The sequence below is a fragment of the Alosa pseudoharengus genome, unplaced genomic scaffold (genome assembly GCF_046254945.1).
Source record: "Alosa pseudoharengus isolate Yale_2024_CS ecotype anadromous, Long Island Sound unplaced genomic scaffold, YU_APseudo_1.1 YU_APseudo_1.1_scf_22, whole genome shotgun sequence".
NCBI lineage: Eukaryota > Metazoa > Chordata > Actinopteri > Clupeiformes > Clupeidae > Alosa > Alosa pseudoharengus.
In genome coordinates, this window is record NW_027468680.1 from 11,683,349 (window position 1) to 11,709,352 (window position 26,004).

At 44.4% G+C, this 26,004-nt stretch overlaps 3 protein-coding genes across 9 annotated transcripts in view; 1 reads left to right on the forward strand and 2 right to left on the reverse strand.

Annotated features, from left to right (window-relative positions):
* Positions 1–463: 463 nt before the first annotated feature.
* On the reverse strand, positions 464–3,380 carry nfkbiab (nuclear factor of kappa light polypeptide gene enhancer in B-cells inhibitor, alpha b). The gene is made up of 6 exons (XM_076300530.1): positions 3,094–3,380; positions 2,377–2,482; positions 2,003–2,213; positions 1,729–1,817; positions 1,184–1,453; positions 464–1,045 (listed from the first exon to the last, which is right to left on the reverse strand). Exons 1-6 carry the CDS (start codon positions 3,330–3,332, stop codon positions 1,016–1,018), a joined length of 945 nt encoding a protein of 314 aa, XP_076156645.1. The 5' UTR covers positions 3,333–3,380; the 3' UTR covers positions 464–1,015.
* Positions 3,381–17,775: 14,395 nt separating this feature from the next.
* On the forward strand, positions 17,776–19,507 carry insm2 (insulinoma-associated 2). The gene has a single exon (XM_076300121.1). It carries the CDS (start codon positions 17,776–17,778, stop codon positions 19,396–19,398), a length of 1,623 nt encoding a protein of 540 aa, XP_076156236.1. The 3' UTR covers positions 19,399–19,507.
* Positions 19,508–20,293: 786 nt separating this feature from the next.
* Positions 20,294–26,004, reverse strand: part of ralgapa1 (Ral GTPase activating protein catalytic subunit alpha 1) — an 81,600-nt gene continuing 75,889 nt past the window's right edge. For 5 of the 7 annotated variants that reach the window (XM_076300537.1, XM_076300533.1, XM_076300534.1 and 2 more), the window contains one exon: positions 20,294–22,991. In XM_076300537.1, coding sequence (XP_076156652.1) covers positions 22,828–22,991 — 164 coding nt within the window. In that variant the 3' untranslated portion in view covers positions 20,294–22,827. Of the gene's footprint in view, positions 22,992–25,703; positions 25,735–26,004 lie in introns of all 7 variants that reach the window. The other 2 variants (XM_076300535.1, XM_076300536.1) reach the window with 1 other exon arrangement.

Here is a 26,004-nt window from a genome sequence, read left to right on the forward strand (position 1 = left end):
TTTAAGCATGATGTAGCCATCATAAAAAAAAAAATTTCGAAAACATTTGGGCAAAATTGTGCACTAAGAGAAATTTGTTGAAAGTAGTCAGTTAGTAGTTGGCTATAAAGTCACTGTGTGTTATTGTTCGAAGAGAAGGAACTAATCAACAATGGCTTCAGTTAATTTCATTCAAAATCCACTAGCGGGGGGTGGAGTGTGTGAGTCCTGTGTGACTCGGACTGGGAAGGGGATTTTTGGGTTCTGCCAGCAGCACTGATCCCACCCAAGCCCCCCAACAGGAAATACCAGTGTACTCAGCTGACGGATGTCCGAATGGAGGCTGTGACAGATATTTCCCCACAGTGACAAATCGCCAAGACTCAACCAACCAAGCAGCCATCAAGCCGCCGCCACCCCCCCCCCCCTTCCCTCAACAGTATACAACAGAGTAAATTTAGAAATAACATGGCGCCAGACAAGATAGTTTGTTGCTTTTTTTAATTTACGGGAGTGTGGTAGGTACTCTTCACAGATGCAATTTTGGAACATACATTTTTTCCAAAGAAACTTTGTACAGATATACATTAATATTTATAAAAATAAATCTGTTTCTTTACACAAATTTACAACATTTATACACCGTACTCTGAAGTCTGTGGATGAAAATGCTCCTTTTCTTGAGGTGTGACGTGAGAAAATAAAAAATAAAAACCACGACACATCTCTCACTCTGTTGAACTGTGAACTTCACTGGCTTCTCTGTCCCAACACTTACAGGTAGCCTTCTGTTCCTGGGGTCTGCTTCTCTCCCTCTTTCTCTCCCTCTTTCTCTCTCTCTCCTCTCTTCTGGGCATACAGACTCCAGACCACTTCATCAGGCTTGGCCAGCCCAGGCCTGGTGCTGCTCCTTGGCCTTCGCTGTTGACAAGTCCTGGCACCATTTCTCTCTCACCCCATTTTACAGTCTTTCAGTCTTGCTCACTCAAACATACTGCGTTACTGCGGCCACATACATATGACTGAGTTGCATCCTCTATCCCATCAGCTGGATATCATCAAAGAACTGTAAAGAGAAACAGACAGATTAGGACTGAGCAGAGAGCTTGGGGGAAAGAATGTGCTGACATTGTATGCAAATTGTCTGACCAATAGCTGAGACCAATAACTATGTGCTGTTTGAGAGCTGTGGGGTGGTACACACCTCGTCATCCGACTGGTACTGGTCATCCTGCTCCTCCTCCCCGCTGTCCTCCGACTCACTGTCGGGCAGCGCGCGTAGATGCTGGGCGGTCAGCTTGTACAGCTCCACCTGGATGGCACCGTTGGGCCGGCCGAAGGTCAGGTGGTATGGCGTGTGGCCGCCGTACGTCTGGCTGTTGACGTCGGCCCCTTTGCTGATGAGCAGGTGCACCAGGTCATAGTTCTGAAGGTCCACGGCCAGGTGAAGGGGTGTCCGCCCATTACACTGCTCCTGAGCGAGAGGAAAGAACACAGGCCATACGTTAGTGACCACAAGCTTTTACCAAACACCACACAGCACAGCACAAATACTAATTCTGACATTAAATGTAAAGTTAGTCCAGACTTCTTCATTAGACATGAGATGGTCTACTTATTTAGCTTATTCTGTAATTCTATTTTACTTGTTTGGCTTTTTTATATACTTATTTTTTTTTGTTGCTACTGAGCAGCAAAACTAAAAGTAAACTAAGGTGTTATGCAGAATGAATAAATCCTGATGCCTACCTGTGCATTGATATCAGCTCCAAGCTCAACGAGTCTCTCAACCAGCGAAAGGTAGCCAAATATGGAAACCTGGTGTAAACAGTTTTGACCTGAAAAAAGCACACACACACAAAAATACACCATCAGATTTGAGAAATGCGTAGGCAGGTGTGATGAGGGCCCCAGGCTGCTTACAGTAGCAGCAGAAAGGGGACTCCAGACTCCAGAGATGAATCAAAGCCCCAAAGGTGGGGGAGGGGTGGTGGTGGTGGTGGTGGTGGTGGTGGTTCCTTACCGCTGTAGTTGAGCGTGGTGAGCATGGCGGAGAGCTGGGAGCTGGTGCAGGCCTGGGTGAGCACGCTGAAGCAGGTGACCGAGCCCTTCCTGCAGGCTATGTGCAGGGCCGTGTTGCCGCTGTCATCCACCAGCTGCGGGTCGCAACCGGCGCGCATCAGGTGGGCCACTACCTCCGGCTGCTCAGTGATCACTGCCAAGTGCAGCGCCGTCTGAGGGAGAGAAGGACATTTTTCAAATCTCTGTGGAACCTTTGTGCTTTCTCTAACCCCCCCCCCCCCTTTTTTTAGTTTTATTTTAAACATTATTTTTTCCACTTGTTTCCCCCTTGTGCATCGTCATGCGTTAAAAAAATTTCAGGTGTGAAAAAATTACCTGTCTTTGATAGTTCTGTATGTTCAGGAAGGGGTCATTGACTGACAGGTCAATCATCTTCATGGCATGATCTTTGGCTTCATGAATGATTGCCAGATGCAGGAACCTACAAAAATGGAGGGGAGAATACCCATTAACATCAAAGCTTCCAAAAACCAGTCAGGTGTTAAACGTGTGAAAAGTGTGGACAACTACGAATAGCAGGGGAAGTTCTGTTATTTCCAGTAGTAGTGGTTTGACACATTGGCGTGTTAACGACTAGTCGGATTCCTGGCACGCCGCCCGGGACTTTCCAAGCTTGGGCAGAGTAACAGCGCCGCCCACAATTGACGCCACGCCAAAGTACAGTCCGTCCCGATGTCGACTCTATGTTTACGTAAAATCCATTATGATTGTAATCACTGCGGTCTTGGCTACGTGTGCAGCTGAGCCGTACACTTTTGCACAAGCACCAATAAGTTGTATTCTTCCATTCTAAAATTAGTTAAAGCAGTAGGCATTGCATGCGGAAATGCTCGTTTTCTGCAAGCGAGCGCAAAGACTCTGCGGTAGAAAGGCTACCTTTTAATTAACGCTTTGCGCTGCAGTTTTTTTGTTGTTTTTTTTGTAAGTTGTTTTTTTTATCTCCATGGAGTAAATGCTTAAAAATAATATCACACACATACATTAGACCTATAACGTTCTGCTTTTTAAAGAAAATTAACTTTCAACACTTACGTGTCTCCGTCCTCGGTAATTTCTTTCCTCCATGGTTCACAGCAGTCTTCGGCTATCCGGGGAGCTGGTTCGCTATCCAAACGCACTCGCTCTAGTTCGGCAGCTACATCCTCTCTGAGCGAATCCACACCACTATCAAGACGATCGTCGATGTTCTGAAGCCCTTTCCCAAACTTGGAATCTCGACTCTCGGCGTTATAATCCATTTGGTTGTGTCTATATGCCTGGTAAACATCCATTGTGTTGTTGAACCCTGAACGGTTGTCTTGTCACTGTGCTCTTGACTTCTCCGACTTCAGCAGTGTTTTAAAGAATCTGGTGGGCGGAGCTTAACTGGTTCGGGAGGGGGATTTCCAAATGCATTTGACTGATGCCTCAACAGCAGAAGGGAATTTATTCAGGACATACGGGGGGGATTTCTCCCCTGAAACAAGTAAAGAAAATTAAAACTGAAAACCCGCGCTTGGAAAATCAAAAAAGAGGAAAGTTGGGTCGTTTTGTACCGCATGTATAAAGCTACGTATAGCCAACATTTCAACATAGGCTACTTACAAGTTGCATTGAGCAACTGCTGAAAACTTCCTGTATCTAACGTTTTGCAGCTGAAGTTGATGTTAGCAACTTATTGTGCTTTATATTATCCTTTTTTAACAGCAGCAGTTATTTGCAATAAACTAGTACAACCTCATAACCATTGGCTTTAAGCATGGGCATTTAATAAATCCATAGTTGCAATGCATTTCCTAGTGTGAGTAATAGCCTACACTGCATGACTCACTACACTTCCTACTTGTTGCTGTTATATAGCCTACTTTATGGAAAGTAATATAGCCTACTACTGCTTTACTCATATGATCATTTTTATGACCCACAAGTGGCTATAATTTGACACTAAACCACAGGTCTAAAAGCAGGTGTACTGGAGTCATTGGCGCTATTATAAGCAGTGTACTAACATCAATTTACTGCTATGCTTTCTAGTGTACCATTAACTGAAATATGAATAATGAGGTGTTGGACAAAAATCTATTTCTCTCTGTCTTGCACAGAGCTGACTTTTTGTGACTGATAAATGTGGGTTTTTTTTTACCTGCATTATACAACTTACTTGTAGCCTATGTAAAATCTAAATAAATTAAAGTATCTATATTATTTATTGCACTTATTCCTAAAAACAGGTAATATGCAGATCTAAGGTACTTGATACTTGGTTAATACTGAGAGACTCCAATGCTGTAATACAGGTTTCCCCTCTTGTGTGTCAGTCATTGGACCCATCATCCTCCAGCCAGGCATTTACATGTGAGAAACCCTCTGGGCTTTCTGTTCCCTGGACTCTTTCTGTTTGCACAACTGTTAGCACGCACCCTCTTCGCCTCGCTCTTTCTCAAACAAGCACAGCTTGGCAACAGTAACCAGGCGCTCAGTACACACACAGTGGCCCAGTGCATTTCCTTTCTTTGCCTTGTTACGTCAAGCCGCCTAGTTGTGTCACAGCTTTACTTTTTGGGCTTGACATAATCAAATGTAAATATGGCCATCTGCGTGTGTGCATGATGGGAGAGGTTTTTTTTTTTTTTAAATGGGCCAGAATCCCCTAGCCTCACTAGAAGCTTCATCGCTATCTCTAAGTCAAGGGCCTTTCCAGTGTCTGAGAGAGCAAGGGATCTCCCTGATGAACTACGCCTGGGTTTCCTCCTGTAAAGACGTAGGCTAGTGCCAAAATTATAGGTTGTAATAACAAAAAAATCCACCTGGTGCCTTCCGAAACAACTCATATCTAAAAACCAATCCGACATCTTTGACAATATGTGTGAGGAAAGTGTTTTAAGTTATGATGTGAATCTTTTTAAGCTGTTTGTTAAAATGTAATAGGGCCTAGTATAATACACTTTACTACATTATATTTGACCATACCGTACTACACTACACTATTCGCTGGCATTATAGTTCATGCAGTAAACTTAATGGAGTATTATTATACATGTGGGTAGTTTCTATAAACTTCTGAATGAAGGGGTTTTGGTCTTGGACTTATCAAAACTATTTATCTGTTGCGTCAATCCCTGAGGCTGAGCAAGTACAGTCTGTACATCTGACATTAATCAATTATTTAAAGAATGGGGTGTGAATCATAAAGCACGCCTTTATCATGACATCAAACAGGTTGAATTTCAGACATCACTAGTGGCACGTAGAATGGCAGTGTGCCAGGTGGTGTGTGTTTTTTTTGTGGAATGAACACAGGAAGTGATTCGTGCTTTGATTTTTTTTTTCTGTTAACCGCAGCTCGTGTGACGGGGTGGTCAGACGGCCGGCACATCCTGAGATACACCCAGTCCGGCACATGGAGTACTCCGTCGATGGGAACACAACAAAGGCACGCAAGCTGTGGCCGGGGCTGCACGACACACAAAGATGGACTGACAGGGGAGAACTGAACACAGGAGTGTAACTACTGTGTGTGTGTGTGTGTGTGTGTGTGTGTTTCTGTGAGAGAGAGAGACTGGCTAATATGCATACTGTCAACACTCAGATTTTATATAATGTAAAGAGCGGCGTATTCCTACAATTCCGACAGGCACTATTCCCAGACACTTTAGCCATTTATTCCCAGCACTACTGCTGAGAGAGTCATGTAAACATGCCAACATTTATTACCAAAATCCAGATTTGCCCAGTTTCACAATCTTACAGTTGCATTGTGTTTCTTAAACAAAAAAAGTCTGACTGATGCACACCGGACAGCCCACAGACATCCCATGTTCCATTCTGAACCCAATGCATAAACTCACTGTCATGACTCAAATGTTGAAAATGAGGTTGACTGGGAATGGCTAGACGCACGTAAGAAAGCACCCCCTGTCCAAACACACTCATATACAAACCTGTTGATGTTAGGGAGGGGGAATGGTCAAGGGGCTGAATTGCTGGGATATCCCTATAATTCCAGCAATCCCCATATTTGACCATACAGAAACATAAGCCCTTCCAGTACTATCCTTAGACGGGAGAACTCCCATAATTGTTATTGTCTCATTAAGTGGTTTTCAGGGCAGCTCCAGGAATAATAGGGAAAGCTTATCATGACGCAAGTTAATGCAGTGGACTCTATTTATATAGTTCTTGTCCTGAGATGTGGTCTGTACATGGCTGGACATGTCTGCCCATTGCATTTGCTTGCTGTTTCTTCTTTCACTAACACACAAACATCCCTGACTCATGTTGACTCAGACTCAAGACAAGCTGGCACCAAGCACACTCTTATCCCCTTCACCTTTGCTTCAGAACCACCACCACATTCTTTAAAACTGCCACTGGTTTTGGAAATCTGTGTCAATTTAACTGACATGTTTAGACAGACTATTCCTGTCTTGGTGAATGACTTTGTTATGTTTGGGCCTGATTACACGTTTCCTGACTTCTTTTTTTTTCTCTCTCTCTCTCTCTCTTTTCCTTTTCTTTCTGGAAAAGAAAAAAGATCTTTGCGTCTCAAAAGGCAAACCTTTGGTCTGTAAAAAGCCCTCTCATTATGCTACTGTCTCAAAGGCCACACGCACACACACAAAAAAGGGTGTGTTCAGGGGGAAGTTAGGTGAATCATCACCTTTGTGCACTGGCCATCCAGTCCTGCTGGATTTCCCAAGGCGTCCAGAGTGTGCCAGCTCACCCCTCACCTAGCTCTTTCTGTGCCCTGTGCGTGACTCCGCGTCTTCTTCAGCTCAGCTCTGTAAAAGGTGGGGGCAGGGTGGGGAATCCTGCACATGAATCACCTCCTCCCTCGTAGTCTCCACAGTCTGTCATAGAGAATGTAAGGAATGTGGTTTCCTTCCAGTTTCACCTGTATAATGGCAGCATACAGTGCAGAATAATGGAAGAGTGCTTCTCCTCAGCACCTCGACTTAAATTCTGTATGTACTTAATCATGAATGCAAAGGGCATAGTAATCATAAAGTGATGGGAAACATTAAATTATTATCATTATCATTTTTTGACCAGAAGACTCAGATTTGTATTTTCCTTTCATTTAAGTAAAATAGCATTTAAGCAATCAAGTAAGTAAGACAGCATTCATTACAAACATGCCCTAATAATAATTTCATCTGTAGGGTTCAGGAAATTAAACATGGTAATAGGGTGTTGCATTCCAGGAAGTCCAAAGGCAGTAGGCATCACACTGCATAACAAAAATGGACAATGCAAAGCAAAAGCTACTGAAGCAACACAAATGAGGAAACAGTTTAAGTATATATATATATTTTTATCCCTTTAATGATAGGACAGCAGTGGAGAGTGACAGGAAGTGAGCGGGAGAGAGAGCAGGGGTGGGATCCGGAAAGGACCACGGGGCGGGAATCGAACCCGGGTCGCAGGCATACGGTGCAGGTGCCGAGGAAACAGTTTAAAACAAGGAAATAACGTATGCAATCAGTCCTCTTTTGTTTCTTAATTGTCACTTGGTACTCTCCAGCCGTGAAATTATTTGTTCTTTCCTTTCCAGATTGCGTTCATTCCGATAAACTGGAGCACTAAAATTCCTAAGTGGCAGAATGTCTGTCAAGGTTTCCCCTGCAATATCCCCTAAACTTTGGCACAATGTGCAAGGTTCACTCTGCTGGGTGGAAAACACAGAATCTCCTGCAGATTGTTACTATGCAACAGCTAACAGGCCCCCTGCATGCGTAGGCCTGTGCTATACATGTACATTGACCTCAAATATTTCAGGTGCTTAACTCAGTCTGCCTGGAGTGTTATGTGGGCTGGGTTAGTGACGTGGTTGTCTACTCTTGGAGACTTGGGTGTTGCAGCCTTTTTCCTTTTTTTTTGTCCTTAGTAGACATGTCTATACGCCTCTACAAAAACCCTTTTGGCATTTACCACCACAATGAGAAGCATGTGAATTATCGGATTACTTGTGGTGACAAGCGGAGTTAGTCTTTGGTGGCAATTAAGTTATGATTCTGTTGCAAGTTATGTAATGAAGATGATTTGTCATCTTAAGGTCAGTGTAAACTGCCCTGACAGGTACATTTAAGCATGGTTTCACACAAAGTAGTAGTTTTTGCTGGAACCAATAAGGCCTACTGTCAACTCCCAAAGGCACCAGCTTCCGGGGCATGTATATACAGTATATATATATAAACCCTCACATGCCCCTCTTGGAAGCTGGTGCCTTATATATATATAGGGGTGTAAAGGTACACATAATTGTACCCAACCGTTTAGGTACAGGAGGTTCAATACAGAAGTGTGCAGAACGTGCCAAATGCACTCTTTAACAGTAATCAGCAATAGACTTTTTTGCTTGCGGATCATGTTTTATACCAGCTGAGATCAGTTGCATTGTTTTTTTAATCAGGGCAGCAGTTTTCATATTACATTATATGCTTACATAATTGCAAAAGGGTTACAGATTAGTAAACAGAATGTGCTTTTGGAACATTGGATGAATGGTTGCTACCTACTCACCTACTCACAAAGCTGGCAAAGAGCTTGACTTGATCCTCACTCGGAACTGCAGCACAAACACCCTCATGGTGACGCCTCTCCATCTTTCTGACCACTTCTTCATCCAGTTCAACGTCAGCCTGATAGAACAGCCTCCGGCTCCTCAGCCGATGGTCACGTTCCGCCGCAACATCCGGAACCTGTCTCCAACGCACTTTTCCTCTGTGGTTGCCTCCGGTCTACCTCCACTCAACACCTTCTCCTCTCTGGAGGTTAATGAGGCCACAGACTTGCTCTGCTCCACACTGAGCTCGTGTCTAGACGAGCTGTGCCCTCTTACCACAAGGCCAGCTCGATCCAAACACTCTCATCCATGGCTAAATGATACCCTCTGGTCGCAGCGCACCAAACTCAGAGCCGCGGAGAGGAAATGGCACAAATCCAAACTAACTGATGACCTCAAAAACTACCAGACACTCCTGACCTCCTTCTCAGCCAGCATCACTGCTGCTAAGACGGCTTTCTACAATGACAAAATCAACAGCGCTACAGACACTCGAAAACTTTTCTCAACCCTCAAATCGCTACTCAACCCTCAGCTGCCTCCTCCTCCATCCAGCCTTACTGCGGATACCCTCGCCTCATTTTTTACAAACAAAGTGGCGGCAATCAGCAGTCAATTCTGTACATGCCTACACAACGCATCCGACTCGGATACTGCACTCATACAACCTCTAGGGGCTGCTGGAACATCTTTTTCAGCATTCGCGCCTCTCTCCGAGAGTGAAGTATCTAGACTCCTGACATGTAGCCGTCCTACCACATGCTCGCTGGACCCTATACCTACGAGCCTACTTCAGTCCATCAGCCCGACCATCGCACCAGCTATCACACATGTGATCAATGCCTCGCTAACCTCCGGCACATTTCCAACAGCGTTCAAAATGGCCCGGGTAACACCGTTACTTAAGAAACCTTCTCTCAACCCTGCTCAAGTCGAGAACTACCGCCCTGTCTCACTCCTGCCTTTCCTATCCAAAGGCATTGAACGAACAGGTCTCTGACTTCCTTTCACAGAACAACCTTCTGGATCCAAATCAGTCTGGATTCAAAAGCGGCCACTCTACCGAAACGGCTCTGCTGTCTGTAACAGAAGCCTTAAAAGAAGCCAGGGCGACCGCTCGGTCATCAGTACTCGTTCTGCTTGACTTATCGGCTGCCTTTGACACGGTTAATCACCGCATCCTTCTCTCTTTACTCGCTAACATGGGAATCTCCGGTTCTGCTCTCTCCTGGTTTGAATCCTACCTCACAGGACGCTCATTTAACGTGTCATGGCTTGGTCAACTATCTGCACCTCACCATCTCACCACAGGGGTCCCCCAGGGCTCAGTGCTGGGCCCCCTTCTCTTTGCTATCTACACCACCTACTTGGGACAGATTATCCGTTCGCATGGCTTCTCATACCACTGCTATGCAGACGACACACAGCTCTATCTGTCCTTTCCACCTGATGACCCCTTGGTTTCAGCACGGATCTCGGACTGCCTCTCAGACATAGCTACATGGATGAAGGCACACCACCTCCAGCTGAACCTCTCAAAGACTGAACTGCTGGTCCTCCCGGCTAAACCTACCATACACCACGACATCAACATCAAATTTGACTCCCTGTCTGTTTCACCTACCAGGACTGCAAGAAATCTAGGAGTTGTTCTCGACAACCAACTGAACTTCTCAGATCATGTTGCCTCAGTCGCCCGGTCATGCCGTTTCGCACTCTACAACATATGGAAAATCAGGACTTACTTGACTCAAGATGCTACCCAACTCCTGGTTCAGGCGATAGTCATCTCACGACTCGACTACTGCAACGCCCTCCTGACAGATCTCCCAGCCTGCGCAGTGAAACCCCTTCAGATGATCCAGAACGCGGCGGCGCGCCTGGTCTACAACCAACCCAAAAGGGCACGTTACCCCGCTGCTCATCCAGCTACACTGGCTACCTATGGCGGCCCGCATCAAATTCAAGGCTCTAACCCTTGCCTACAAAGTAGTCTCCGGTTCTGCTCCCACCTACTTGAATGCCCTCATACAGACATACACTACCACCAGACAGCTGCGCTCCTCAGACGAACGACGTCTAGCTCTACCACCGGTACGCTCAGGCCAAACCAAACTTTTCTCATCTGTTGTTCCTCGCTGGTGGAACACACTGCCAGTTCCTACAAGGGCAGGGACATCCTTCTCCATTTTCAAAAAACTCCTGAAGACCCAGCTCTTTAGAGAACATCTCCTCTCATAGCACCACTCACAACAAGTCTTGCTGATCCTAGCACTCACCAGCCGTCTGAGACGTAACAGCACTCACCGATGCACTTATTCTTACTGTACTCTACTGTTTTTAAACTGTTCTTTAAATTGTCCTAAAATTGTTGAGAATCGCTTTAAAACTTACAACATGGTAACAATTTAAGTCGCTTTGGCTAAAAATGCGTCAGCCAAATGTAATGTAATGTAATGTAATGATAATGGGCATCTGTATACTAGATATTGCATTGAAGATCAGCCATTTATTTTTACAACAATCATTTACAAAGTTAATGATGAAAACAAGGTCATTTCTAAGTGACTCCAAACTTTGGAACGGTAGTGTATGTATGTATGAATATGTATATACACACACACACACACACACACACACACACACACACACACACACACATACATGTGCTGGTCATTTAATTAGAATATCATCAAAAATCACATCTTCCTTTTCACAATACCCCATAGATTTTCTATGGGGTTACAGGTCAGGCACTGTGAGCAGGTGCCAAGTCCTTTTGGAAAATGAAATCTGCATCTCCATAAAGTTGGTCAGCAGCAGGAAGCATGAAGTGCTCTAAAACGTCCTGGTAGACGGCTGCGTTGACCCTGGACCTCAGAAAACACAGTGGACCAACACCAGCAGATGAGATGACACCCCAATCCATCACTGACTGTGGAAACTTTACACTGGACTTCAAGCAACGTGGATTCTGTGCCTCTCCTCTTCCTCTCTACAAAATGTACTTTCATCAGAGAACATAACTTTGGACCACTCAGCAGCAGTCCAGTCCTTTTTGTCTTTAGCCCAGGCGAGACACTTCTGACGATGTCTCTTGTTCAAGAGTGGCTTGACACAAGGAATGCGATAGCTGAAACCCATGTCTTGCATACGTCTGTGCGTGGTGGTTCTTGAAGCACTTACTCCAGCTGCAGTCCACTCTTTGTGAATCTCCCCCACATTTTTGAATGGGTTTTGTTTCACAATCCTCTCCAGGGTGCGGTTATCCCTATTGCTTGTACACTTTTTTCTACCACATCTTTTCCTTCCCTTCTATTAATGTGCTTGGACACAGAGCTCTGTGAGCCTCTTAAGCAATGACCTTTTGTGTCTTGCCCTCCTTGTGCAAGGTGTCAATGGTCATCTTTTGGACAACTGTCAAGTCAGCAGTCTTCCCCATGATTGTGTAGCCTACAGAACTAGACTGAGAGACCATTTAAAGGCCTTTGCAGGTGTTTTGAGTTAATTAGCTGATTAGAGTATGGCACCAGGTGTCTTCAATATTGAACCTTTTGACAATATTCTAATTTTCTGAGATACTGAATTTGGGATTTTCATTAGTTATCAGTTATAATCATCGAAATGAAAAGAAATAAACACTTGAAATATACCAGTGTGTGTGGAATGAATGTATACATTATACAAATTTCACTTTTTGAATGGAATTACTGAAATAAATCAACTTTTTCATGATATTCTAATTATATGACCAGCACCTGAATATGCATTTACCCAGAACACTTGCCCACATTTGCCCACCACCTCCAGTGGTGAAGGGATGAACCCTCTGTCTTTCCACACCAAAGGAACATGTCTATTTGTACTATGGAGTTGTAGGTTGCTACATTTGGATTTTATACATATGTAATATGTAATTGCAGAACCTGAAAACTGTGTAGAATTAGAAAATCGGCTGAACACATCAGCATATTTGAGACAAAAACAATATTGGTAATCACTGTAGTTTGCATACAGACAGGGTGAAATATTGGATTGTTTTGGAGGTCACTCAGATAACAACGAATCTCATTGAAGAATAGTGAGATATATGCAGTCTAATTTTACTTTTGGATAAAGCCAATACCTGTTCTGAGAGCTTCTCAGTTTGATTTTTAAAATATAATTTTACCTAATCCAATATTCTTCCCCAAGTGTGTCATTTAAGACAAAGTGTTATGTTATGGAGAGGCCATTGAAGCCCAGTTGGGATTAAAAAAAAGAAAAAAAAGAAGAATAGACCCACAACAGCACAACAGTAGCCAAATAATTTCTGTATTCTTTGCCTGACAAAGAATGTACTTTCCCCTCTCACAATTCTGTCACCCATTTTCAGAATGAGGTGTAAAAAGTACTGTAAAAGTTTCTCAGGAAAAAAGAACACTTTGACCTCAATGTTAGATAATTAGCATTGAATCTACATAGGCTACAGTACTGCACCACAAAGGCCTAGCCTATGCACCTTTATGCCTACATGTTGGTTATACAGTCATAAGTGTATAGTGATAAGAGAAAAAACATTCGTATGTACACTAAAGGCTGGTTTTAAAACGCCTTGAAATTAGTCATCAATCATGTGCCCGCTGAAGAGTCCAACTGGGATCGGAATTTCCCACTGGAGCGCAGGCCATCTTCGATGCATCTAGCTCAGGGGTGTCAAACATACGGCCCGCGGGCCGGATGCGGCCCGCTAGATGGTTTAATCCGGCCCAGACTTGTAGAGAATACATTTCTGACGATGTCAAAAAAAAAAAAATCTCTAGCCCATTCCTGTGAGGAATTATGAATTTTCAAAGAAATAACCGAAATGCTCAATTCAGCCGCTAGGCGCAGCACAGTTGACTGGTCCTGTGCTGTCAGTTTGGCTACATTGTCGGGAGAAAAGCAGGCGTTGCGACAAAATTCAGAGACAAAGTACAGCCTGCAAACGGAGGACAAGATGTTTGGGCATTTTATTGTATTTTGCACCAGGAAGTGTTGTGTTGTAAAACACTAAACTTGGATCATGAGTGTGGTTGTGCAAACTGTAAATTTAATCAGGTCGCGAGGTCTGACTCACCGTCAGTTTGACTGTTTTCTTAGCTGTAGTACGGTGGTTAAGCCGAGGTGCCGTACTCAAGCGTTTCTTTGAACTACGAGAGGAAATTGGACAGTTCTTGGAGAAAAAAGGCAGACCAGTAGCAATTTAAATGCCCGGAATGGGTGCAGGATCTGGCCTTTATGGTGGATAGCCTATTACACAGCACCGCCACCTAGCCTACAAAATTATTTGATCTGATGTAACCTAATCGTATCAGTTGATCGTATTGCTCATGCACTGCTAACTTATGTTTGTTAAATTCATTTTATTTTTCATACATTTGCACATTTACATTTTTAAGGCAGGATGTTAACTTTCTTCATAGCTCCCACTTGAGTTTAGTGTGGTGAGTTGGTTCAGGTGGTCAGATGTAAAAATGTAGGCCTATCCACTCAACTATAAAAATAAACCAGTTGTTTATGAGAGTGAAATGCATTTTATTTCAATTTCATTGGCCTCTCTGAATAAATGTGTAATAATCTAATATATCCCTTGTCATTATGTAGGCTACAAATGTAGGCTGAAGGGTAAAGCATAGCCTACTGAAAAAAACTAAGCTGGAGATTTGGAGTTGTCAAAGGATGTTTTGCAATTATTTCACTGGTCCGGCCCACTTGAGATCAGATGGGCTGTATGTGGCCCCTGAACCAAAATGAGTTTGACACCCCTGATCTAGCTGATTGACATATCGCCCGCTAGTGGACAAGACAAATAAAGCAGTTAAGTCTAGTCACCAGTAGATGGCGATAAAATGTCAAGGGTAGCGTATATTTCGAACTGAGTGAATGTTGATGCCTGTAGGCTGCCTCAACAACAGTTAGGCCTAATCACTATTGTCTTCAAGTTAAAATACCTAAATAATACAAGGTTGCAATGTATCCTTTGAAGAAATCATGGACTTTTGAGACCATTCATTTGATTACTCAAAAATAGATAGGCCTACTCTACAACCCCCCCGCCCAATACATTGTTGTTTGAGATATATAGCTTATTAACATACAAGTGAAACAATGAAACAATGATGGGAGCAGTGTGGTTTCATTGTGGTGACTTTTGTTAAACTTGCAGTTAGAGGGCGATATAAAAGGTCACACCAGAAAATTAAGAAGCAACGTAATGACCTCGTAGAAATGGGTAAGGTTATGGAGTATCCTCAGAAGTCCAGGCCGTGGGCGTCACTGCTAATTAAGAACGATTAAAAATTAATTATGAAACAACCTGCCGGTCTCGATGCTGCCAGATCACGGAGACTACAGCCGGAGCTGGAGCTGTCCGCATCCCGTGGTGCTGAAAGATCTCAGTGAAGCCAAGCGTGGGTCCAGCACCGCACTTAATCATCATATAATGCTCAATCATCCCCGGCCTCCAACGGCGATTAAATAAATACCCAGTGCATCAGCAACAAGACTAATTGCCAGCCGTTGTAAACGATTACAGTGAATTCCTACATCTGCGTTGCCGCCTCGCCACATGGCGCGGGGCGAGTTGCCAGTTTTGAGCTGAGACTTTGAGACAGTTGAAAAATGGCAGATCAATGAAGAGGTCTGTGGGACTTTTCGGAGGGTCCGTGCACATAGAAAAAGGACATTCCGCTTCAGCAATCATAATCCTCCAGTCAATTTGGCTTATGTGGTGAAGGTCAAGGACACAAATTAGGCTAAATGTGCGGACACAATAATCTTGCCTTGGCTGCCGCTAATTACAAGACTACATTGTAAAAAATAAAAGGAACTGTGTGGTATTATTAGATTTTATTGATTTGTAGGCTATACAATGTTCCTATACATGTTATATTCTGTCTGCCCTTATGTCAAATTAAATTATTGATGCTGGATTTAAGTTTAGACCTACATTATGAGTTGACTATCATCCATTGATTTCTGTTTAAAATTAGATGCAGCCTATATCGCTGTTGATCGCTGTCAGTGGGCTGCTTTCAAGCGATTCGTTGAATTTCCCACGGAGGCTTGACATTAATGTTTCTTAATTCTCAAGGTAGTTACCCTTTTTTCCGGAAAGCGTCCCCCCATCCCTCCTCTCACGCCCATTTGTTCTGATTAATGGGCCGGGACGCCCCTCTCTAACCGCTAACCTCAGCCGAGCATAATGTGGTCCTGGGAGGTCGGCCGTATCGCCTCCTCCCCCTCCACCAAAATGAAAAGACATTAGACACTCCGATCCCTTATCACCGCTCCCAGCTTCGGGATGAAGAGAGAGGGAGAGCGAGAGTGTGTGTGTGTGAGTCCCGTTCCCGCTGGCAGGTTATTGGCGAATTGGACGGCCCCCAACACTGTCCTGTCATTGCCCTGAGCATCGCTGCCCCTTCTGCCGGGAGATAGCGTGATGCCCTCGACTGGGAAAGGGAGGGGGAGATCTTCCCATCGTTAATGCCACAAAGCCAGTGAATGCAAAAGGGATGCTTCGGGTTCCCCGGCTCGGTGAAAACCGCTTGGCAATTTACATTGTTGCGACCGATAGCATCTTTCTTATCTGAGGCCAATACATGAGCACAGATGTGATTGCGAGAGTAATAAAAGATCTTGCCGTTGCGCAAGATAACGTTTCGAGCATCTGTCCGCAATAAAACAAACATCACACCCCTAATGACTATAATAAAACGTCTATTTACAAAATGTTCTGCTTAGCTAGATTTATATCTTTGAATATTAAAACCTAAATTAAGTGAGTTCACCTCAGTATAAGCCTTGGATTCCATTTAAACGCGTCATTGGGCCTATCTTACTTTGCCCACGTCTTTGGTCTCTAAATAAGATTTAGGATGCAGAAATTGCTGCCACGCAACGGACATGCCCTGAGAATGATTGAATGTTGTGCTCAGCGATGCTGTGGCACAAATTAAAGGGCTTAATTACAGGGTAAACACAAGTTCGTCAGATTGTATCCTAGATACATATATCAGGTAACAGGTAAAGTGCATTGAATGGATTTATTAATGGGCTCCTTGCTGGCTCGCCCCCAGTGCCAAATCATGCGGCGTGCCAATGGAACACGGAGCCAAAAAAAATCCTGCATCTTAATAGTCTTTTTCTGTTTGCAACAACAGGAAGCGTTTAAACCGGAATTCAGAGAAAGGTTAACGAGCGCGCACCGGAGTGCATAGCTTTCATTAATGGCCTGTGTGGACGTGCTGCCTGTGCGCTTCTACTCATTAGGAGACATTTCTTTATTAAATATAGGAGGCATTTGGTTTAAACAATTTATTTGGACACAGCCACATGCCGTTTTATTTATTCGCTGACACGGTGCGAAGTTTTTTTTTCTTAAGGCGTGCTTATATTAATGCGCTGAACTGGTCTAATGAGCTGCAGTAATTCATTATTTCATTTAACGTCTAAAGTAATTATACCTTTGCATACGTATCATTGAATATGCATAAAGGTGACAATGTTATAGTTTTGTCAATTATCATATGATTACGGTTTGAACATCTGAAGTTATATCTCAATCAGCTACAAAATAATTACAATTATGCAGTAATTTAGACATTATCCTAAATTGAGGTGCAAGGTGCTATTTCTCTTTAGAAGGATCTGTAATATAGGCCTACAGTTTAATCAAGCAAATTAACAAATTGGTTTAATGCCATTACCAAAACCGCGTCTGTTATTGTGATATGATTTAATATGAAACACACAACACTTAGATTTAACAAGCATGCATGACACTAAAAGGCGGTGAAGGAAAAGTATAGCCTCTAATCCACCGAGCGCCGACAATAATCATACGGATGTGAGAAAATGCAATCTGGTGTCCATTAGGAATCAATCTGTAACTGGATATCCTCATTAATGCCACGGACCCTCCCTCTTTAGTATCGCCACTGATTGGGCAGTGCGTTGACACTGACGGTGACTTCACGAAAGCAGAATGCGACCTCGAAGATAAAAAAAACAACCCATGCGTATCGACGTGACAGTGCTCTCCTCCACTTGGTTGCGTCTCCTGCTTGCACCTGTTCTGTAGTAAGTGACAGTTTTCTCGTCTTGCGGTTTCTGACAGTTGTCTTTGAAGGACGCACAAGGCGAGGAGGATGCCGCGAGGATTTCTGGTGAAAAGGAGTAAACGGGGCTCTCCAGCATCTTACAGAGCGCGCCAAGAGGCCAGCGAGGAACCCAAAGCGCACCTCCCGGTGCCGACCCCAGATGGAGAGACAAGCGTCTTGGTTACGCACTCAAGTGAGCCGCAAACTGATCTCCAAGAAACATGGACAAGCGTTCCGACAGAAACCGAGGAAGCCCAACTGCCCGAAAGTCCAAGAAATGTAGGACTTCTGATGCACATCACAGACCTGTCACCGCAAAACAGAAGCGATGCGGGGCCCAGCGGGTCGCCCGGTCGGGCTGATGCTGCTTACAGTCCGGTTAAACCCGTCAGCACGGAGCTCAAGGAGTCGTTTTTTGACAGATGCCTGAGCTCACCGGCCACAGCGGAGTCGTTCCCTTTGAGTACACCTGTGTCATCCATCGAACGGCTGCTCATGACCCACGGGGAGATGAAATTCGACTCACCAGTTCAGCTGTACTCCTCATTCCATCAGAGTCTAAAACGCACCAGTGCTGACACCGAGCGCAAAAGCAAGCCACCGGCAAAGAAGCCCAAAGTTATGAGGAAGCTCAACTTCGAGGACGAGGTGACAACCTCGCCGGTGCTAGGACTAAAAATTAAGAAAGAGGGTCCAGAATGTAAACCCACATCATCCTCCGCTGGAAGAAAGAAACCGTTAGGCGAGTTCATCTGTCAACTCTGCAAAGAGGAGTATCCAGACCCGTTCTCACTCGCACAGCACAAATGTTCAAGGATCGTGCGCATCGAGTACCGCTGCCCCGAGTGCGACAAAGTTTTCAGCTGTCCCGCCAACTTGGCTTCGCATCGTAGGTGGCACAAGCCTCGCATCGTGAACAGTGGCGAGTCTCAAGGCGGCAAAAAGTCATCTATGGAGGGTCGGGTACAGGAAAAACTCTCCGCGGAAGGAAAAGAAAACGCCAGCAAGCTGCGGGTGAACAATCAGCACCACATCTCGCTGGATAGCTCTCAGTGCCACCGACCAACGGACAGCGCGCACGGGCAAGATATGCGCATAGCAGTGCCGGAGAGTCCACCATCGCTGCAACCGCAATACATGTCACCTGAGAAATGCTTCGACCTGCACATAAGAACCAGCGAGAGTGACAGCTTGTTGCATTGCGCTGATCCAGCGAACCCCACGGCTGCTTCGTGCCTGCCGTCCCCCGGTTGCGGAGAGGAGGTGTACGAGTGTTGCTACTGCGGCAAGAAGTTCCGAAGACAAGCATACCTCAGGAAGCACCTGGCGGCTCACGAGACAATCAAGCCGTCACCGTACAGCCAATTCCTGAATGAACAGATCACTTTCCCTTGTCACCTGTGCGGGGCTCATTTCCCCTCTTTGGAGATCCGGGACAAACACAGACTGTGGCACGCCGTGAGGGAGGACCTGTTCATGAACCCCGTGAAGAGCGCGAGTGCGCTGGTTAGACCGGACCTCACGCACGGCGAGCAGCAGATCTTCTCGTGTAAACACTGTCCGTCCACGTTTTTCAGCTCCCCCGGACTGACGAGGCATATCAACAAGTCTCACCCCACAGAGAGTAGACAGGTCATGCTCCTGCAGATGGCTGTGAGGCCCGGCTGCTAAGCAGAAGCAGAGAAGGAGCGGGTGACATCTAAATCTACAAAAAACAGTTCATGGACACGGAAAAAATCAATTTAAGTCAATCATGCAACATTGTAAATTTAACGTTTTATATCACAGCAACATAATGACAAGCGTTACGGCTTTGTTTTACTCGACTATTGTTCATGACATTATGATTTTGTACCGGTACCATAATCATCTGTCAAGTAATCATGTCAAATGTAGTGTATACTGGACACTTTACTCTAAAAACAAGTTTCTGTGCAAATATCCTCAAGGGGTTTGGGAAAGTAGACCCCAAGAGGTAGGCTAATATAATCAAGAAACTGTTCACAACACAATTAAGTTTCAGTTACACGTAATAATTACAAGAAGACTATTCTCCACTTAAACGTAGTTCCTATGGAAATTCAATTTGTTGTTCAGTAGCCCAGTTGTTATTTCTAAATAATCTATAAAGACGTATTTTCATATGCATTACTTGTGAATGTGCAAAGCGGTGATAGTGACAAAAAATGTACCATCATCCATATGATTATTAGCCAAGAAATGCCTATAAATTATCTTGGTCTCAATGTAACAAACGTATACTTGCTATATATTTATATTTTCATATGTACAAGAAATGATTGCATTGCCAACTGTTGTGATAAACTGCAACATACAGTCAATAAAACGTGGGACGCACAACATATAGTGATCCTCATCGACATTGAACTATTTCACTTCAAGTAATCACCGTGGGAATGTTTGAAAATTAACCTGTAAATAAATTACACTGTGTCGTGCATAAACCTGTTCATATTTAGCCCAATACGAATTCGATTTTTAAGACAAATTACTCCAGGCAAATAGTTTTTAAAATAAGAAAGCAGACAAAACTACACAAATTAAAGTCTGTTATATGAACACCTTTATTTTCATGTTCAATTGCACATCCGTGTCTCCGTCTTTCATAACCATTACTGTATAGATACTACAAGTATGACAATATTACAGACTGGCGTATGTGCGTGTGTGTGTGCGTGCGTGGTTTGTGTTGTGAAGCTGTTATGTCAACACATGCAGTTAGTACTGGTGTCATGCAGCCTTTGGTCAGTAGTAACGTACATCATAACCTTCAAAGGCATTTCTGTTTCGCCCTCAGTTTTACAACAGGCACCGGTCTCAGTCACTCGTGCAAGGGGTAGGACGCAGGTCGCGCTCCAGCACAGTGAGGTCTCAATTGGGCCTCTGTCAAGTCCTAAAATTTCGCATAGTTCGTTGTCTGACAAAAACAATGCTTTGAATAAACATACTGATTGACCTAATGTAAGCCTGACCTATTCAGTGAGACAACAAAGCAAAAACGGAGTATGACTTGCATGGAGTTGACTGCAAACATGCCAGTAGCTGTCACTGCTGTTATAAGAGTAGCCTATCATAATAACATCACCCTGATACTGTCTTTAACGCAATCCCTTTCATCTCCGTCAAAACAACTATAACTCCGCGAAGACATAGGCTGAGCATCAAAACAATCCTAAGTTCATTATAATAACAAAAATGCGAATGAATATAGTGTTGGCTGAACACGTACTGTAATTTAGCGACAGGGCGTAATTGTTCTCAGGTAAAAAAAAAAAATACTATCTTAGCGTTGACCCCCTACACTTTCCCTGCCCGGCCAATCACACTGGGGAGAAAAAGGTTAGGCTGCGTTGTGGCTATGTTAAGTCTGTTGTAGCTATGTAAAAACTCTTTGGCCAATCTGTCATTCAGGCATCACTAAATGGAGCAGTGCTCCTCATTTTAACGATGGCATTTTCAGACTATTAACTACACTCATGGTGCCGCCGATAATGCGACCTAAACCAGCAGACAGGGAAAGTGTAGAGGGTAGTAACTTCAGCGACAGAGAGCGTTGCAGCAAGACCAGACAATCGCTGCCACTGAGCGCTTAAAATCGCCCTAAAAATCATCACCCCTCAGATGTTCTGAACGGCGCCGTGTTAGTTTCTGTTCATTTTTGGCTGATTTAAATATTGGTAACTATATACACAGACCAGATACTGTTCATACACTATACACATACATTAAATATGTATATATTCATATTTATAATATATACACGTGTTCTGTTACTGGTGAAAAGTGGTGTTGTGGTTGAAATAGATTATGTAGTAACAATGTTTCAGTAACATTCTAAATCAGGTGAAAACTGATTTAACAATCTTGACCATAACCATATGTGAACAGTAGTGAAAACAATTCAAATCAAAATATTAGCTCCACAACTAGTGTGGAAAAGAAATAACAAAACATGAAAACATAAATGTAACAGGAGGAAGTGCTTTCTTTTCTCATCCACAAACATAACTCTGGGCATAACAATTTTCTCCAGCCAAATTTAAAAGAAGGCTCTACAGCCCAATATTGGCCAGCATCTCTGCAAACTGTAAACAAAGCAGGCTTCAATTATACAGTACAAATACATACATATATATGTATAAGTATACACATGAGTGGATTTCTAGCATGTTCCATGGTGGATACAACAGTAACCATAGAAGAAACTTGTTTCATATAATATTATTTTTTGCCATTTCTTTTGACCTTTACTGGCATCATGGCTAACTGCACTGAGTACTTCACTTCTCTTATTCGCATCAGGAATTACAGCAGAGGCTCAAAGAATCAAGAGTTCTGAAAGCAACCAGGCAAACTGTGACCGAGGGAATGGCATGAATGAAGACAAAAGTAGACGTCTTGTCACCTCGCTTTCTTTCCCTTTTTCCTCCCCTCTGCACGTGAACACCTCCGTGCTCAAAGGCCCCGATCGTCATTTCAAGGGTTTCCTCTTGTTGGTCTTTTCTCCTCTTCAATGGTTCTACAGCTCAGTGCTGCAGTACTCTGTGTCCTTAAAGAGTTTAAAAGTTGTTTTTATTTATGCATGTTTGTTTACTTGTTTATTTTGTACTTTTTTGCATGGGGCACAAGCAGAGTCTAGGCACTGTCCTCCCACATTCCCCCTCGTTCATAGTCCTCCAGTGCAGCAGTATCCGTGGCATGGGCATACACGTGTGTGTGTGCGTGTGTGTGTGTGTGTGTGTGAAGGTAGCAGCAGAAAGCTTTCATAGGCTGTCTACCAAGTGGCATAGCTGTGGCATGGTGCACGGGTCCAAGCTCTACAAAGATCACAGGCAAGTAGGTGTTTGGTATGGTGGTGGTGGGGGCGGGGGGGGGGCGGTCGGAAGGCCAGGATGCCCAAACCCCAAAAGAAAAGATGAAGAGGAGACACAAACTGATGTCCTGCTGTCAGATGTCGTCTCCGTGGAGACCGACGTGCGAGAGGAGAGGCGTGATGTGACGTGGGCAGTGACCAGATCCAGATGAGCGCGTGGCGGCGTGTGGGTGGGTGGGCGGGTCCAGTGGGGGTCGGGGTCGGTGTCAAGTCTTATTGGCCGAGCCGGAGGAGCGGCGCAGCTTCATGGACATGCGGCTCTTGCTAGTACGAGGGGACATTGGCGAGGCTGAGTCGCTCCCGTCTCCCCCCACTGCCACCGCCCCCATTGCTGCTGGGCTTTCGGCCGACGGAGTCTCGTGGCATGAGCCTGGGTGGAGGAGATGGGTGGGGTGGGAGAAAAGAACAGTAAGACACCCCCCGTGCACACACACGCACACACACGCACACACACACACACACACACACGCACACAAGCATTTATACCATACGCAAAGACATTCACACAAACAAAACATGTCATCACAAGCAGCATCATCAACATGAGACATGAGGCTACTGGTGAAAGACTGTGGCTGGCTGAGAGACCACTGACTAGTCGTCAGGGAGGAGTTAGAACACTACTGATCGTTCTACGGGAGCCCGGAGGGAACAATAGTCAGTCTCTACGCAGACAGCCTGCACATGCATTTAGTGCTACGGTGGTGACCAGAGGGTAAGATTAATGCTCGTTGTAAAGGGCATAAAAGAGTCATGGTTTTGGAAAGAGAGAATAGGACTGAGACGGATGAGGCCTCTAGCGATCCGTTTCATCCTGGACTAGAACTGTGGCTCGGTGTGAATTTCACTCTGAAAACTCCCTTAAAAAGGAGGTTGTTTTGCTCATCAGCTGAAACACTTGTATCTGTAACAACGTGACATTTTGTTCCAATTAGACTCTGGAGGCCAAATGATTGCACCCATCCTCAGCTACATGGGTGCTAATTGAAGTTTATTAATTTTTGTTCCAAAAATTGAAATAAATTGACTGCTTGAAGTGTCCTTAGGGGATGGGCACGTGGTTCACAGTATCATTATTCTGGGTGAATTTCACACAGTTTAACAAGACAAGAATACAAATCTAAATAAATAAATTAAATAAATAAAAACTTCATCACACAAGGATGCCATCACTAATCAACACAGAGAGACATGACACCTAATACATCTGAGAGATGGAGATCACAGGTCGGGGAGACGAGAGGAGAACGTCATTCCAACAGAGGGGAAAAAGAAAAAAAAAAAAAAAAAGAAAAGAACTAAACTAGAAGATGGACAGAGATGAAGCAGACCAATAATGGGAGAGCAGAGAGAGAGAGTAAGAGAGAGATAGAGAAAGAGAAGAGGAAAAAGAAAGAAGAAAGTACTTTGCCGTTGGCTGAGTTTTGAGCATACCATTCACAGCTAGCGTGAAACACCTTCCTTTTCAAGCCTTTGCCCTTTACCTTGATGAGACCAATGTTTTCTAGTGGAGGTTTGGGGAGGAGGAGAAACACCACAGCATTTCTCTCTTTGGGTGGTGGAGGGGGGAGAGGGTGGAGGGGTAACGACAGATAGAGGAGAGAGAGGAGAGGAAACAAGGAGAGAGGGAAGAGAGGGTAAGAGGAGAGGAGAAGGCAAGAGGAGAGGAGAGGAGAAGGCAAGAGAAGAGAGGAGAGGAGAAGAGAGGAATAGAAGGCAAGAGAGGAGGGGAACGAGAAGAGATTCAAAAAGGACAGGAATATAGAAAAGAGAGGAGAGACGGAAAGGAGGAAGCAAAGAGTGGCACAGATCAGAGAAGAGAAAGCGGGAGGATAAAGGAGAGGAGATGAGTAGAGGGGGGGATAGAGAAGAGAAGGAGGAAGAGTTGGGGAGGGGAGAGGAGGTATGAGGTGGAGTAAGATAGGGGTAAGATGAAAGACAAAGATAGGGGGAAGTAAGGAATGTTGGGAGGAGGAGAAGGAGGAGGAGGAGAGCATGATGGGGGGACAGGAGCCAGGGAAAACAGGAATGCAAAGAAAAACGGATGAGAGGAGGGAAGGAAAAACAGGGAGAGACAAAAAGAGATAAAAAGATAAAGAGGCGTGAGCAGTGAACAAGCCGAGAGGGAGACAACAGCTGGTGCATAGAGAAGAGAAAACACACACAAGAGAAAAAGCAGGACCAAGTCAATCAAAACACACACACACACACACACACACACGCAAATGCCACATATACAAACAAACTGTTCACATCTTCCTTTGTAAGAGTAAACTCTGGACACACACATAAACACACAAACAGACACAGCAAGTGTGACCTTACTTACCGGTATCTAGCCTGTCTGTTTCTCTTTGCTGATTAGCTACAGACACCAAGGGAAGATCCCTTGTCAGAGGTGCATTAATGTTTTGCCAAACCTCACCTGCGGTTGCTGGCACCGTCGCCAAACAAGAGGCAGGTGTGCCAGTACTGCATACTTAACATTATCACCACACAATCACCCACATTGGGCCTTGCTTTTACGCACAGGTAAACTCTAAACAGGCCGAGTCTGGAGTCGGGATTCGAGGGATCGGATCTGTGCAACTTTCCCCTCAACCAGCAGATGGATGGTCATCATGACACGGAACAAAGATGTGCACACATGACAAGGCAGAGGAGGCAGTACAACGTAGGTCATGCCGGAAGGGGTGGTGTGTGTTGAGCGAGGACGCGAACATAACAAGCAGAGTGACTGGGTGGATGTGTGTGTGCGCGAGTGTGCACACAACATTCAGTTGCATTCAGTTGCACTGAGGTTAGTGGAAATGTGTGTGTGAGTGTGCACGTGTTAGCCAGGTTGCATGCAGTAGATGAGTTAATGAAGGATGCAGACTTCTCCAGGACCAGAGATGGAGGGGAAGAGAAAGGCAGAATGTCGTCAGTGGAGGAGAGGGGAGGGAAAGAGAAAGGGAGAAAGAGTCTAAAAGAGAAAGAGAGAGATAAGAGAGAGCTCATAACCTTGTTACAAGCACAAGATAAAGAGGAGGACTAGGAGAGGTAGCCTCAGTTCTTACGGCCGTTTCCAGGGTTATCTTACCTTTAGATATACACAAGTGATAGATTATGATCTAAAGGGGGGAAACATAAGATAAAGAAAAACACAAACAAACAAAAACAAACAAAAAGTGAAATGAAATCAAATGGAAAACAGAAGAAAAAAAAACAGAAAAAAAATGTATCACTTGGTGTGTTAGAAGGAGCAGAAAATTCATAGGGGACTGGTGTTAACAAAAGAGAAGAACTCAATCAACGAAAGATCGTTTGAGACTGAAAAACAGCCCCACTTGCATATACACTCATTGCAGCGGCTGGTGTTTTTCAATCCCAAATCAAATGAT

Excerpts from the sequence above, each read along its gene's own strand:
- nfkbiab (XM_076300530.1), bottom strand. The coding sequence starts at position 3,332 with ATGGATGTTTACCAGGCATATAGACACAACCAAATGGATTATAACGCC. Across the intron at positions 2,214-2,376 it reads TACAGAACTATCAAAGACAG|ACGGCGCTGCACTTGGCAGT; the intron begins GTAATTTTTTCA and ends TCTCTCCCTCAG. Across the intron at positions 1,454-1,728 it reads GAGCTGATATCAATGCACAG|GAGCAGTGTAATGGGCGGAC; the intron begins GTAGGCATCAGG and ends CCTCTCGCTCAG.
- insm2 (XM_076300121.1), top strand. The coding sequence starts at position 17,776 with ATGCCGCGAGGATTTCTGGTGAAAAGGAGTAAACGGGGCTCTCCAGCA.